Source organism: Oryctolagus cuniculus, chromosome 9 (assembly GCF_964237555.1).
Source record: "Oryctolagus cuniculus chromosome 9, mOryCun1.1, whole genome shotgun sequence".
In the NCBI taxonomy this organism is placed as follows: domain Eukaryota; kingdom Metazoa; phylum Chordata; class Mammalia; order Lagomorpha; family Leporidae; genus Oryctolagus; species Oryctolagus cuniculus.
In genome coordinates, this window is record NC_091440.1 from 52,108,321 (window position 1) to 52,120,668 (window position 12,348).

Genomic DNA, 12,348 nt, shown 5'->3' on the forward strand with positions numbered 1-12,348 from the left:
GAAATAAGGAGAGAATAAGGGAAGGAGAGAGGGGCAATAGGGAGAGATGAAGAAGACGTGAGACAGATGTACCTGCCAGAAATCAAGGAGAAGGAAACAAAGACAAGCATACTGCTGTATCATGGCATGGATCAACCTAAAAGAAACCTGAGCTACTACTTAACAGGGCAGAATATAGCCATAATAAAACCAAACCAAAACTCAACTGAAAAATAAGAGGGGAAAAGAAGAAGATAAAAAGTTCCCTGTTGGTGTTCCTGAAATGTAGGTTTCTAGTGGTGTTCCTGAAATGTAGGTTTCTAGTGGTCTTATTCCGGGGTACTTCCAGTAGCTTGTCTGTAGTGATTCCTGGCTCTAACACCTCTACTATGTGACCTAAGGTAACCTTTCTGGAGGACATGAGGAACTGTAGCTGTACAGTGGAGATGGTAATGCATGCCTCCCAGAGCTGTGCTAAGGACTGTGGGAAACAAAGAATCAAAATCATTTAGCAAAGTGTTGCACATTATGAAAACTTTAGCAAATATTAGTAATTATTTTGTTTTTACACATGCACATGCCATCCACCCATTCAGGCCTGCAGCTGCCTAAATAAACAACAGAGGGCTACAGTGGAACTTATTTTTTGATATATTTAGCCTAGTACATTTTGCTCCATCAGAAATAGACTGCTAACGTTCAGTGCCCTGGCAATCAGTAGTACAGATAAGCTAGCATCACCTGCTGTCCATTTTAAGCTTTTCTTGTTATCTTCAGGTAAAATCATCTATCACATATTAGCATACGGTACTAGTGTTAGGGGCTATTGAGTAATAACAGTGACTGGCTGACACTAGTGCCACCTATTCAGAATATATTATAGTTTTAACGAGGTAGCAGTTATTACTGTCCCCTTCAAACAAGTGCAGAGAACCAATACTGTCTGAAAGGTTTCAGACCTTAGTTCAGTTCTTTCACTTTGACCCTTCCTGATTATTCGGCTGTCAAATTCTTCAAAACTACCACGTTCCTTTCTCTGATTCTTAATTTAGGACAAGAACCGCAATCATTTCTGTTTCTCTTAAAAATACCAGTGCTCTGACCCACTCTACTCTTAGATGATTATGATACACAGTGAAATTAAAAATAAAAAGAAACAAAACCCAAAACACTGCTAGCTGCATCTATCATGAACTGGGGGCTAATAAACAAAGAAAACCAAGAGTTAGCATTCACAGTCCCTGAGAGAATGACTGACACTCTCCTTCAAATAAAGTACTGTATTTTCTTTGCTATTTTGGTTACAGCATTTCCTTTTGCCTCCCCTCTCCCTCCCTTCTCATTTCTTTTTAATTGTTCACTTCTGGCTTCATAAAACTGAAAGGAAGCAGGTCTTTGTGCATTAAATGAAGAGTTTGTAGCTCAGACAATTGGGTTCACTGTAATGTATATTGCAATTTCTTTACCAAAAACGCCTCTCGGTATGTATCCCGACAGATCCACTTCTTCTACCTCCAACTCTAATCCATCTCCACTGACTAACCCACTGCTGAGGCTCAGACATTTGGATTGGGCCTAAAATAATCCACAGACCCTGCTGAAGCTACTGGTGCCTAAATACAAAAGTAACTCAACACAGTTTAAGTGTGGTATAAGAAAAAAGCTTTTCTCTTCTAGGAGCACCACTGGACTCAGAGTTGCGAGAGTGGCTGGAAGCCATCTTGTGTCTACATGGGGCTGCTTGCAGTACAATGAAGCTAATCCCAAAGAAAGCAGAAGTGAGAGATGCAAAGAATCAAAATTTTCCATGACTTCTCTGAAAGTTGAGTCACTGAAGATTACACCAATTCCAAAACCTAATATATCTCTGCCAGGGAAGTCAGTCAGTAAATTCTCTTTTTTAATGTTTTAGTTGGTCTGAGTTTTCTATTAGTTGTGATCAGATGACTCCTGAAATTTCCACTGTACATTTTATAAGGAGGGGAGTACCTACATTTTAAAAAATCATTGAATTAGATTGGAAAAAGCTAATAGTGTGCTATATGCAACACATTCAATTTTTTTAAATACCCAGTTCTGTCACATTTAGCTGTTACTACCTTACTAAGAAGTGCTATTTGGTTCCAGTTGTTTTTGCAAGAAATGTGGCAAACTGGAAGTGAGCTTATTTTGTAATCACAGGAAACAGCTTTAATAGGCTATAACTGCTATTGCACAGAAGGCAGTTAGTATGGGTTTAATGTTAGATGAAAGAAAACCTCAGGCAAATAAAATATACAGTAAAACAATGTATCTAATACCGCAATTCTTTTATTGATGTCAGAAAAAAAAATTTTCTTCCTATCACTTGTAAAAGGTATTTGTTTGCTTTATTTAAACTCAATACTTTTTCCCGTTCTTAGTGTAGGTTGAGATTTTCCCCCCTAAAATCTGTGGTTTCTTTCTTCAAATAACATTATCCACCATGGCTGCACCTTAATCTGATGGGTGAGTGGAAATCTATCAACAGGTTTTGACCACGATGGTTCAGGTAATGGCTTCTTTCTTCACAAAGACTCTATTAAAAAAGAAAGGAAGAAAATGAAATGGGATACTCAGATTAACTTTTTAAGTAGTTTTCAAGGAACATTTCTGCTGAAGCTTATCTATAAATGTGAACTGTTTATATAAATAAGAATAGCTTTCAAATAGAATAATGCGGACACCATTACCTAGTTTGTAAATATTATAAAGCAATATATAAAGAAAAAAGCAAAATCAAAAAAATTTCTCCATTCAGAAATTGTTAAAATACATCTTTGCCATTGTTAGTTATTGCTAGAATGTTGATTGCAGGAATTTGGATTGAATAGTTTCTAATAGAGGAAGCCACTTCTTTAAAAAAAAAAAGAGAGATTTATTCATTTATTTGAAAGGCAGAGTTATGGGGAGAGAGAGACAGAGACAGAGACAGAGACAGAGAGACACAATCTCCCATCCACTGTTTACTCCCCAAATGGCTGCAATGGCCTGGGCTGGGCCAGGCCAAAGCCAGGAGCCTCTTCCGGATCTACCTTGTGGGTGCAAGGGCCGAAGCAATTGGGCCATAGAGGAAGCCACTTCTGTCTCCATCCTGTCTATCCCTAGTTCCCATCAGAGTATCTCTGAACTGGGTTAGTCTGCACAAGCAGTTATTTTGGTCTGTCACTTCCCCTGCCCCTTCTCCACCTTCATTAGGAACTACTCTAGTTGAAACCACTTTGGGTAGTGTCAACAGAAGGTGCTGAGATCAATAATGAGAGACTTGTTTGCTTCTGTTGTATTTCAGTTTTACTGAAAAGAGTACATGATGTGGGACGGAAAAGTCCCCATGGCTGTATATAAACAGGTCATAAGTCTTCCAAAGCAAACAATCTCGTGTTTAGAAAACAAAGAGCTTTGAGTACTACTATCCTTACATGACTCCTGTCCTGTAGCATCAGAGGGTTCCGATCAGCTGTCTTCCTAGTGATCCTCTGCCTTACTTTCATCTGAAACATCTTACAGGGGATACTAGACCAGATTATGAAAAGTAAATATCAACATTTAAAAACATATCTTTTAATGGTATTAAAAACTAGACCTTTGAAAATAAACAAAGTTACTCTACTTATATACCATTTATGCTTAGCTACTGGTTTCAAGATTTCTGGCTGGCCGGCGCCGCGGCTCACTAGGCTAATCCTCTGCCTGCGGCGCCGGCACACCAGGTTCTAGTCTCGGTTGGGGTGCTGGATTCTGTCCCGGTTGCCCCTCTTCCAGGCCAGCTCTCTGCTGTGGCCAGGGAGTGCAGTGGAGGTTGGCCCAAGTACTTGGGTCCTGCACCCCATAGGAGACCAGGATAAGTACCTGGCTCCTGCCATCAGATCAGTGAGGTGCGCCAGCCGCGGCGGCCATTGGAGGGTGAACCAACGGCAAAGGAAGACCTTTCTCTCTGTCTCTCTCTCTCACTGTCCACTCTGCCTGTCAAAAAAAAAAAAAAAAAAAAAAAAAAAAAAAAAAAAAAAAAAGATTTCTGACTAATACGTAAAACTGTGAAGATCATTACCAAACAAATAAGAAACTAGATATTAAGTTCAAAGTAAGTCAACATTTATTAAACTGTTGTACACACTGAGCCTTAAATAACTCTATAACACAAGGAAGCATTTTGCTGATTTGCCTTACAAACTCTTCCCACACAAGTCTGCTATATCTCTCTTTTCACAGTCATACAACTCTTAGCCACTCTCCAAGTAGGCCAGCACAGTAGCTTCTTAGTTTTTCTTTTCAATGTCATAAACCATCCTAAACCCAACAGCAATATTTCTTAAGCTTAATCTTGATTTTACCATTATCTTATACAGAAGTTTCTAACAGCAAACATGTCAAATTCAAACTCTGTATCTGAAACCACAGTGCTTCCTTAAGACTAATAATTATTTCTAACACACATTGTTTTTGCTTACACATCCTATTGGAGTTCTTGAGAGCCACAGCAATGCAGTCCACTTCTCTCCTTTTTAAGCTTTTTTCAGCCTTTACAATGCGTATCTGCAGAGGACTCAACCTTACCATGAAGGCTGAGCTTCCAATTCATTTCTCAGGGCTTTGCCTACTAACTGCTATATATTTCCTAGGATTCCAATCATGTCAAAAACCTCTCCAAATGTACAAAGTTTTGATCAGTTTCACTAACCGAAGAATTGTATATAACTTTTCTACCCTGTATCTGCTCATATTTCCAGGCTGTCTGTAACAATTGCAGTTGTGTCCAGGAACTAGAAGTTCAGAGTTTGGAGCTCTGTATCCCTTTATGTCTCAGATCTGATTTGTCACCACTTTTTCTCAGATAGGCCCAAGCCTAATTCACCACATTGCTCTCTGAGATGGCCTTATCTCAACCAGTCCTGATTCAGATATCTCTTGCTTTGTCAGCCGCTGATTCTGTTCTTAGTATCACACTGAAGTACAACTTGATTTTCTCTACACATTGGGGAAGTCAGGGGGAGGGTGATCGTGGGGAAACAGGTAAGATTAAGCCCTTGAAAAAAATCTCTTAGGACAGTGAAAGAATGTACATACTTAAAATTCTTATCAAAACTTCTGGAATTAATAAAAATACTTAATGAACAGCTACTATAGGATTCATTACTCAGTAAATAAAGTACCCAAAATAAAAAACTGTGACTACAAAATTGTTTCTTAAAGTGGTATTAGAAAGCAGCTGAAATATTTCTCATTATCCCAAATAAATTTAGATAACATCTTAGAAAAATTTAAGCATATATTAGAATTCAGGTTTATATTTGATGGAAGTCAAGTGGCTGGCTATAATGTATATATTTTAGATGTTTAAGTTAATGGAAACTAGGAATGAGGAAACAAGAAGAAAACATCTTTTATGTGATGACAACAATACATTCACTTTTATGACAAGAAAAAAGTATAATAATTTTTACTGTAGAATTTCTCCTTCAAAGATAGTATTGCAAAGAGATATTTCATTCTAATTCACAGCCTTTCATAACATACTTCTGGGCTAAATTGAAAAAATAAACATTAAATTTCATCAACCAAGATCACATGTAACTTGCTTATTTATTTTTTTGGGTACATTTTGTAGTGAGAAGTGTTCAAATGACACCACCTTCAAAATATATTTTATTTATTTACATATATTATATATATATTTATTGAATGTCAAATTTCTGAGTGACATATTTCCCATGTCAATAGTACAATCCAAGGCAAGATTTTGGAAAAGACAAAAGTTTAAACTCAAGAAACACAGGAAGCCATGAAAATTGTAATGTTTTGGTTAACCAGGAACTGATTGCATTTTTAACATGAATAAGCAACACTTAACTCAGGGCTATGGTTTACAATTCTTTTAACAATTTACTTTTTTAAAAAGGAATTGTCTATGGAACCCTAATATATAAATTGTAAGAGAAATGACAGAAGAGTGGAGAGGCCTAGGAGTTCCTCCTGTCAGAAGTACCTTCACTCACTCTCACTGCCTTCTTTCTACATTTAGTTCTGATGGATGCCATCACAATCAACAGGCAGCCCTAAAGAAACCTACAGTCCCCCAGTTCATCCTCAGACAACCACTGCTCTTGAGAAATATAGGCATTGTCAACTTTTGGCTTCTTTTTAAAACCTTGTTTGAAGTAATGTAAAGACCTCAGTAAGCTGGCTGAGAGAGAATCCTCAGTTTTCATTCACTTTTAAGAAAGACACTGGGCTTATTTTAAAAGTGCATGTTCGATTTTGTACAGTGCAAAATGACTGAATGTCCTAACATATACTTAGATCCTGCTTATAAACAGTCAAGGACACTAACTGAAGAACCAGTTCTTGCATGCTACAGGAAAAAGCCCAGAGTCAAAAGTAGCTTTTCTGTGATATGATGGACACAAGTGTTTACTAAAGCACAACGAAAAGCCAATGAAGGCTTGCTTGACAAATCAAAAGTCAACATGCAGTTTCTGCTCTATGCAGACTACTACATAAGAAGCCTAGGATTAGAAAACAGATTATTTTAAAAAAAGTTCTTCACTTAGGACAGTAAAACTAAGAGGGGTTTAAGGGATGAGAGAAAGAGACAGTGACAATGACAGTGACAGAGAAAGAGAAAGTGACAGACTGTTCACTCCCCAAATGCCTGGGACAGCCAGGGCTAGGCAAGGGCTGGAGCTAGAAGCTCTCAGGGAAATCAATCCAGGTATCCTACACAGGGGACAGGAACCCAATTATTTGAGTCATCACTGCTGACTCATACTATCTGATTTAGCAGGAAGCTGAAGTCAGGAGTTGGGTATCAAACCCAGGCACTCTGATATGAGAGTCTTTACCCCTAGGCTAAACACCTACTGTTAATTTTCAACTAAAGAAGGAAGTTTAAGGACGAGGAAGGAGATGTAAAGTTCCTAGAAAAACCATGTGAAACATATATAATTTTAAATTTTCTAACAGCCACATTCTAAAAAGTGAAAGGCAAAATAATTTTAATAACATTTTACTCAGTATATTCAAAATATCATTTTAACATGTAGTCCACAGAAAATTGTTCAGACTGTTAACCTCTTTTCAAGTAAGTATGAAATTTGGTATGTCTTTCACTTAACCACATCTCAATTCAGACTAGTCATATTTCAGCCACCAATAGCCACAGCTGTTGTAAAAAACTGAGGTGTCACTTAGCATGGGAAAAGTGCAATGTGTAACAGCCTTAGTAGAATGAGTAGCTGAAATGAGGAATTGAAGACAATTTCTAAAAATTTCTCCATGGTCTTAATACCGAGGACACTAAAAATATATATAGTTAAGTCCAAAATAGTCTTTTAAGGTAATATATATCAAAAGTTGTAATGGGAAGACTGATTGCTTTTTACAACATTCAAAACCACTGGGATAATGAGAAGAAAACAAAAATGTTAACAGGGATATAAAAGTATTTCTTTCCAAAAACATATTAAGAAATCAGGCTTTAGTTCATTGGCATAAGATACTGTAGATAGGTCCCATAACTTTGTTATATTTTTACCTCTTCCTGTTCAAGATGGTTTTCAGAGAGCAACTTTCTCTGTGAATTTCTAAGATGAAAGCTTCTGGATCAATAGCATATGGGCCAAAAACTACATTTCATTAAGCAACCATGCTGTCTTAATCCAATTCCCTGAAGATATATGAAACATGGAATTTTTTTTAGTCTCACTTTATTTTTTAAAAAAATTTGTGTATTTATTTGAAAGTCAGAGTTACAGAGAGAGACAGAGAGAGAAAGGGAGTAGGGGAGAAGAGATGGAGAGATTTTTCATCTGTTGGTTCATTGCTACAACAGCCAGCACTGGGCCAGGCTGAAGCCAGGAGCCAGAAGCTTCATCCAGTTCTCCCACATTGGGGTGGCAGGTGTCCAAACACTTGGGCCACGTTCTACTGCTTTTCCCAGGACATTTAGCAGGGAGCTGGATCAGAAGTGGAGCAGCCAGGACTCAAACTGGGGCCATATGGGATGCTAATGTCACAGGCAGCGGCTTTACCTGTTAAGCCACAATGCTGGCCCCGATTATTCTTTAAAAACTACAAATGGAATTGTCATAAGATCTAGCTAGCAGTCCTTTTACTGGGTATATACCCAAAACTCATTACATGTAATACAAAAAAGTATTAAAATTAATAATAAAACACAATCCCACTTATCCAGGTGGGTGTTTTCTAGTTATTTACAGATGACCATAACCTCCAATAGAAGAGGTAGGTATAGAAAGAAAAAGGTTAGAAGCACCATTTGTGGAGGAAATTTGGTGGAAAAGTGATTTGTAACTGTGGTATAATCTCAAATACTTTTCAACTAAATATAGTTTAGAAAATCATTTCCAAGACACATTATTATTAATCACATTTTTCTTTATATGGAAACCACTTCACAATGTTTACCTTTTCACATTAGTTCCGAGCCCGCGGAGGTTGGTAAAACTGCTGGGTTGGTCGAGTGGATCGTCTTGGCTGGCCATCACCTCCTCTACGGAATTCAAGAGTTTGGTCATAGGTACCTTCTTCCTCCTATTTGCAAAGAATAGTGATTTAACATGTTCAAAATAGCTCCAGGTTTCCTGTTACATTCTATGGGCCTCATTTTAATATACCCTCTTAAAGTTGCCCTGAGATTCACATCTATCAACTCTCACAACAGAGGGATGTAAAGTAAAGGGGGGGGGGGGACGGGGGGAGAGTCAGGGATGTTGTTAAAACTTCATTTGGTCCTTGGTAATAGAAGAATATGATCTATAGTGGTAAGATTACAGTCAAATTTAATTCTAGAAAAGGAAACTTTCAAACAAAATTTATCTCATCAAATCACTTGACAAAAATGTGGTTAAAAACACAGGAAAACAAGCATGATAGTAACAATTTTCTAGAATGTTTGGGCTTCTAAATATTTCTAAGTATTTATCACAGCAAGGAGTTTTGGTAAAATAGAGGGAAAGGGTTGAGGAGCCAGAGAACATCCAACAACTGTCTGTCCTCATCTGATGAAATTTCCAGTATCCTTAAGAACCTTACATGTAGAGACAGAAAAATAATAATGGATTGGAATGGGGTGGGGTGGGGTGGCAATACAATTTACACATAAAGAAAACTTCATGCAAGATAAAGAGATCACCAGAGTAAGATTCAAACTATTTTATTCTCTTTCTTTTCCTTACTACTGATGGGGTAGATCTACCAATTCAACAGCACAGGACAATTAGGATAAGCAGATTAAACAGCAGAAAGAGTATAGTTAATTATAGTATTTTATTTGAAGAGGACTTACAAGCAACAAAATGTAGCCAAAAAGCCACACTGGTTTCTTACTGAGTGCTGCCACCCTGATATTTTAATATTTTTAAATTAATGCAGCTATAAATTATGTGCCCTGTTAAAGACACAAAAAAAATGGCTATCCATTTTGTTATGAAAACATAGCATCTTTTTCACTAAATAGAAAGCTTAAATTCCAACTGAATTATGAGTCTGCAATTTACATAATTTTGGAAAATTTATACTATTTTTTCCTTCTCTTCATTTTATCTTTGAGTCTTTTTTCCCAAGGATTCGTTCCTTTGATTCTGTTAATAACAGGAAATTATGTGAAAGACTGAATTCGATTCTTTAAATTTTACAGATCCAACTATTTCAATTGTACCTAATGGAAAAAGAAAGATGTTAAGACCATTTGATCAAATCCTATTACTTAGCAATGGTATTTAATATTTGGGATGACATAACTATTATTATTAGGTATCCTATGTAATATCCTATGTAATACTCATAAGAACAGTTATTTCCCCCTTACATAAAAAACACTAAAACCAGGAAAGTTTTGTGACTTTGCCCTAAAACTTCTAAGACAAATCTGGGTTTTGAATTCAAACACTGCGGTTAAGTCTTTAAATATCAGTCTGCATGTAAAAGAAGATAAGCCAATAGCCAAAAATTAATTATTATCCTCAAAGGCCTATTATGCCTGAGATAAGAAAATGGAAAACCTGACAACAGAGCTGGCATAAATCAACAGTTACCTTTTAGAGAAAAACTTCCAGAAGAGCTTTCCTTTCCCTAAACTCCTTTCATTAACAATCAATCTTAAAACTGTTGGAAGCAATAGACATTATATCTGTAATTTAGTAAAGCAGTCAAAATGCAAGAAGAAAAATATAAAATTATTCAAAAAAGGAGAGAGTTGTTATTCTGGTCACTGTTCTGAATAATTATCAAATATAACAGATAAAATTGAAAAGGAGCTAATAAATTTCTAGAAAAATGATAACATGAAATTTCGCATGTTAACAAGATGAGAATACATTTGGTACGTTAGGAGATGAAGTAATTATTTCAGGAATTAGAATGGAATGTTATTTTTCTCCTCACTTTAGTGCAGAAATGGCTGGAGAACATCTAAAAATTTATATGTTACCAATAAAATATAACATTACAGATAAGACATAGAATTGGTTAAGTGAAATGGATTTACATAAAAAATGACAATGTCATTTGCAAATCTGTCTCTTCTGTGTTTACAATATTCACAGACTGTACTATCCAGAGCAAATTAAATGGTTTTACAGAAATGATCAACCATGAGATTTATTTCACATAATCTTGAGTCTTTACAAAGTTTTTATACAGGTGGAAGTCAGAAAATAAAAATGATACTGACAGTTTGGTTTTCAGTTATTGCTAAAGGCACAATCTGTGCTTTTTAAATTCCTCTTGCAGAACAGCTGAGGGCAAATCCAGTTACCCACAACAACCATTCCTTACAGCAATGAAGGGATACTTTTTTCCCACTTTGTATAACACACAGCTCTATTCAATAGATCAATTTGAGTTACTTTGAAATTTATACCTGGTTCTTTTTCTAGCCTACCTTCCTCCTTTAGGTTCAGTAATCAGTAACAGATTAAAAACTCAAGAAAACCATTTTAATTTCATAGTTCATGAGCCTGTATACATTTTGAAATGCGACACTAACACGGAGCTGGCATATAGTCCTGAAAGGCCATCTAGAGAGCTGGGGGATTTTCTAAGCCACATAGCTCAGTAGAGGAAGAGTCCAGACCAGGTAGCCATTTTGTTTCTGACTCTCAAGCAAGGTTCTTTAAAAGACTTGTAATAACTTTTATAAAATGGGACTACCCAATGTCATCTTCACCTAAGTTTTTGAGATTTAGAATCATTTTATCAGTACTCAAATTTTTCTAAACTCACAGTTTGATCACTGCTTATAGCCCTGGTCTTTAACTCCTGAGGAAGAATGTTTCTTCTGTTTACTACTTGCTGAATTCTTTATTTAGTGGAGGGTTAAGCTTGTGATTATAAAGTAAATTGGAAGTATGTCCGTGCAAAAATTAAAAGAAAACTAAGATAGGAAGGAGGAGGGAGAAAGGGAGGGATGAAGGGATGAGTGGGAAGTATCATTATGTTCTTAAAACTGTATATATGAAATATTTGAAATTAGTTCCTTTTATATAAACAATTATTTTAATTTTTAAAAAGCTAAAGTGTTCAAAATGAGTACTTTTCATGTCAATATTCACTATTCTTCTTTTTTAATTGTTTTCTTTGTATTTTAAATAATGCTAATTAATCCATATTCTTTAAACCATACAGGTCTAGGAAATAATTTCACTGAAAATATGCAAGTGATAAAATTATAAAAGTGACAAAAGAAATATAACCATAAATATCATAAGAAGTCAGGTAGGTAGGTTATAATAGAGGACTAAAAAAAATCATACATGAGGGGCTGGTGCTTTAGCATGGTGGGTAAAGGCACCGCCTATAGTGCTGGCATTCCATATGGGCATTGGTTCAAGTCCCAGCTGCTCCACTTAAGATCCAGCTCTCTGCTAAGGCCTGGGAAAGCTGTGAAGACGGCCCAAGTCCTTTGGCCTCTGCACCCACATGGGAGACCTGGAAGAAGCTCCTGGCTTTTGGTTTTGAATGGGCCCAGCTCCAGCTGTTGCAGCCATCTGGGGAGTGAACCAGCGGATGGAAGACCTCTCTGTCTCTCTGCCTCTGCTTCTCTGTAACTCTGCTTTTCAAATAAATAAACAAATCTTTAGTAAAAAAAAATCGTACATAAGGGTTATAGTTGTAAATTGAAATAACTGGTCAGTGCCGTGGCTCAATAGGCTAATCCTCCGCCTGTGGCGCCGGCACATCAGGTTCTAGTCCTGGTCAGGGCACTGGATTCTGTCCTGGTTGCTCTTCTTCCAGTCCAGCTCTCTGCTGTGGCCCGGGAGGGCAGTGGAGGATGGCCCCAAGTTGGGCCCTGCACCCTCATGGGAGACCAGGAGAAGCACCTGGCTCCTGGCT

The 12,348-nt window shown here is 36.9% G+C and overlaps 1 protein-coding gene across 2 annotated transcripts in view; it reads right to left on the reverse strand.

Annotated features, from left to right (window-relative positions):
* Positions 1-2,271: 2,271 nt before the first annotated feature.
* The window catches only part of TDRD3 (tudor domain containing 3), a 196,508-nt gene continuing 186,431 nt past the window's right edge, over positions 2,272-12,348 (reverse strand). For both annotated transcript variants that reach the window (XR_007920946.2, XM_008260040.4), the window contains 2 exons: positions 8,422-8,547; positions 2,272-2,536 (listed from right to left, as the gene is read on the reverse strand). Coding sequence is in view for 1 of the 2 variants with exons in the window: in XM_008260040.4 (XP_008258262.1) it covers positions 8,431-8,547 (117 nt within the window). In the remaining variant the exon portion in view is untranslated. The remainder of the gene's footprint in view (positions 2,537-8,421; positions 8,548-12,348) is intronic.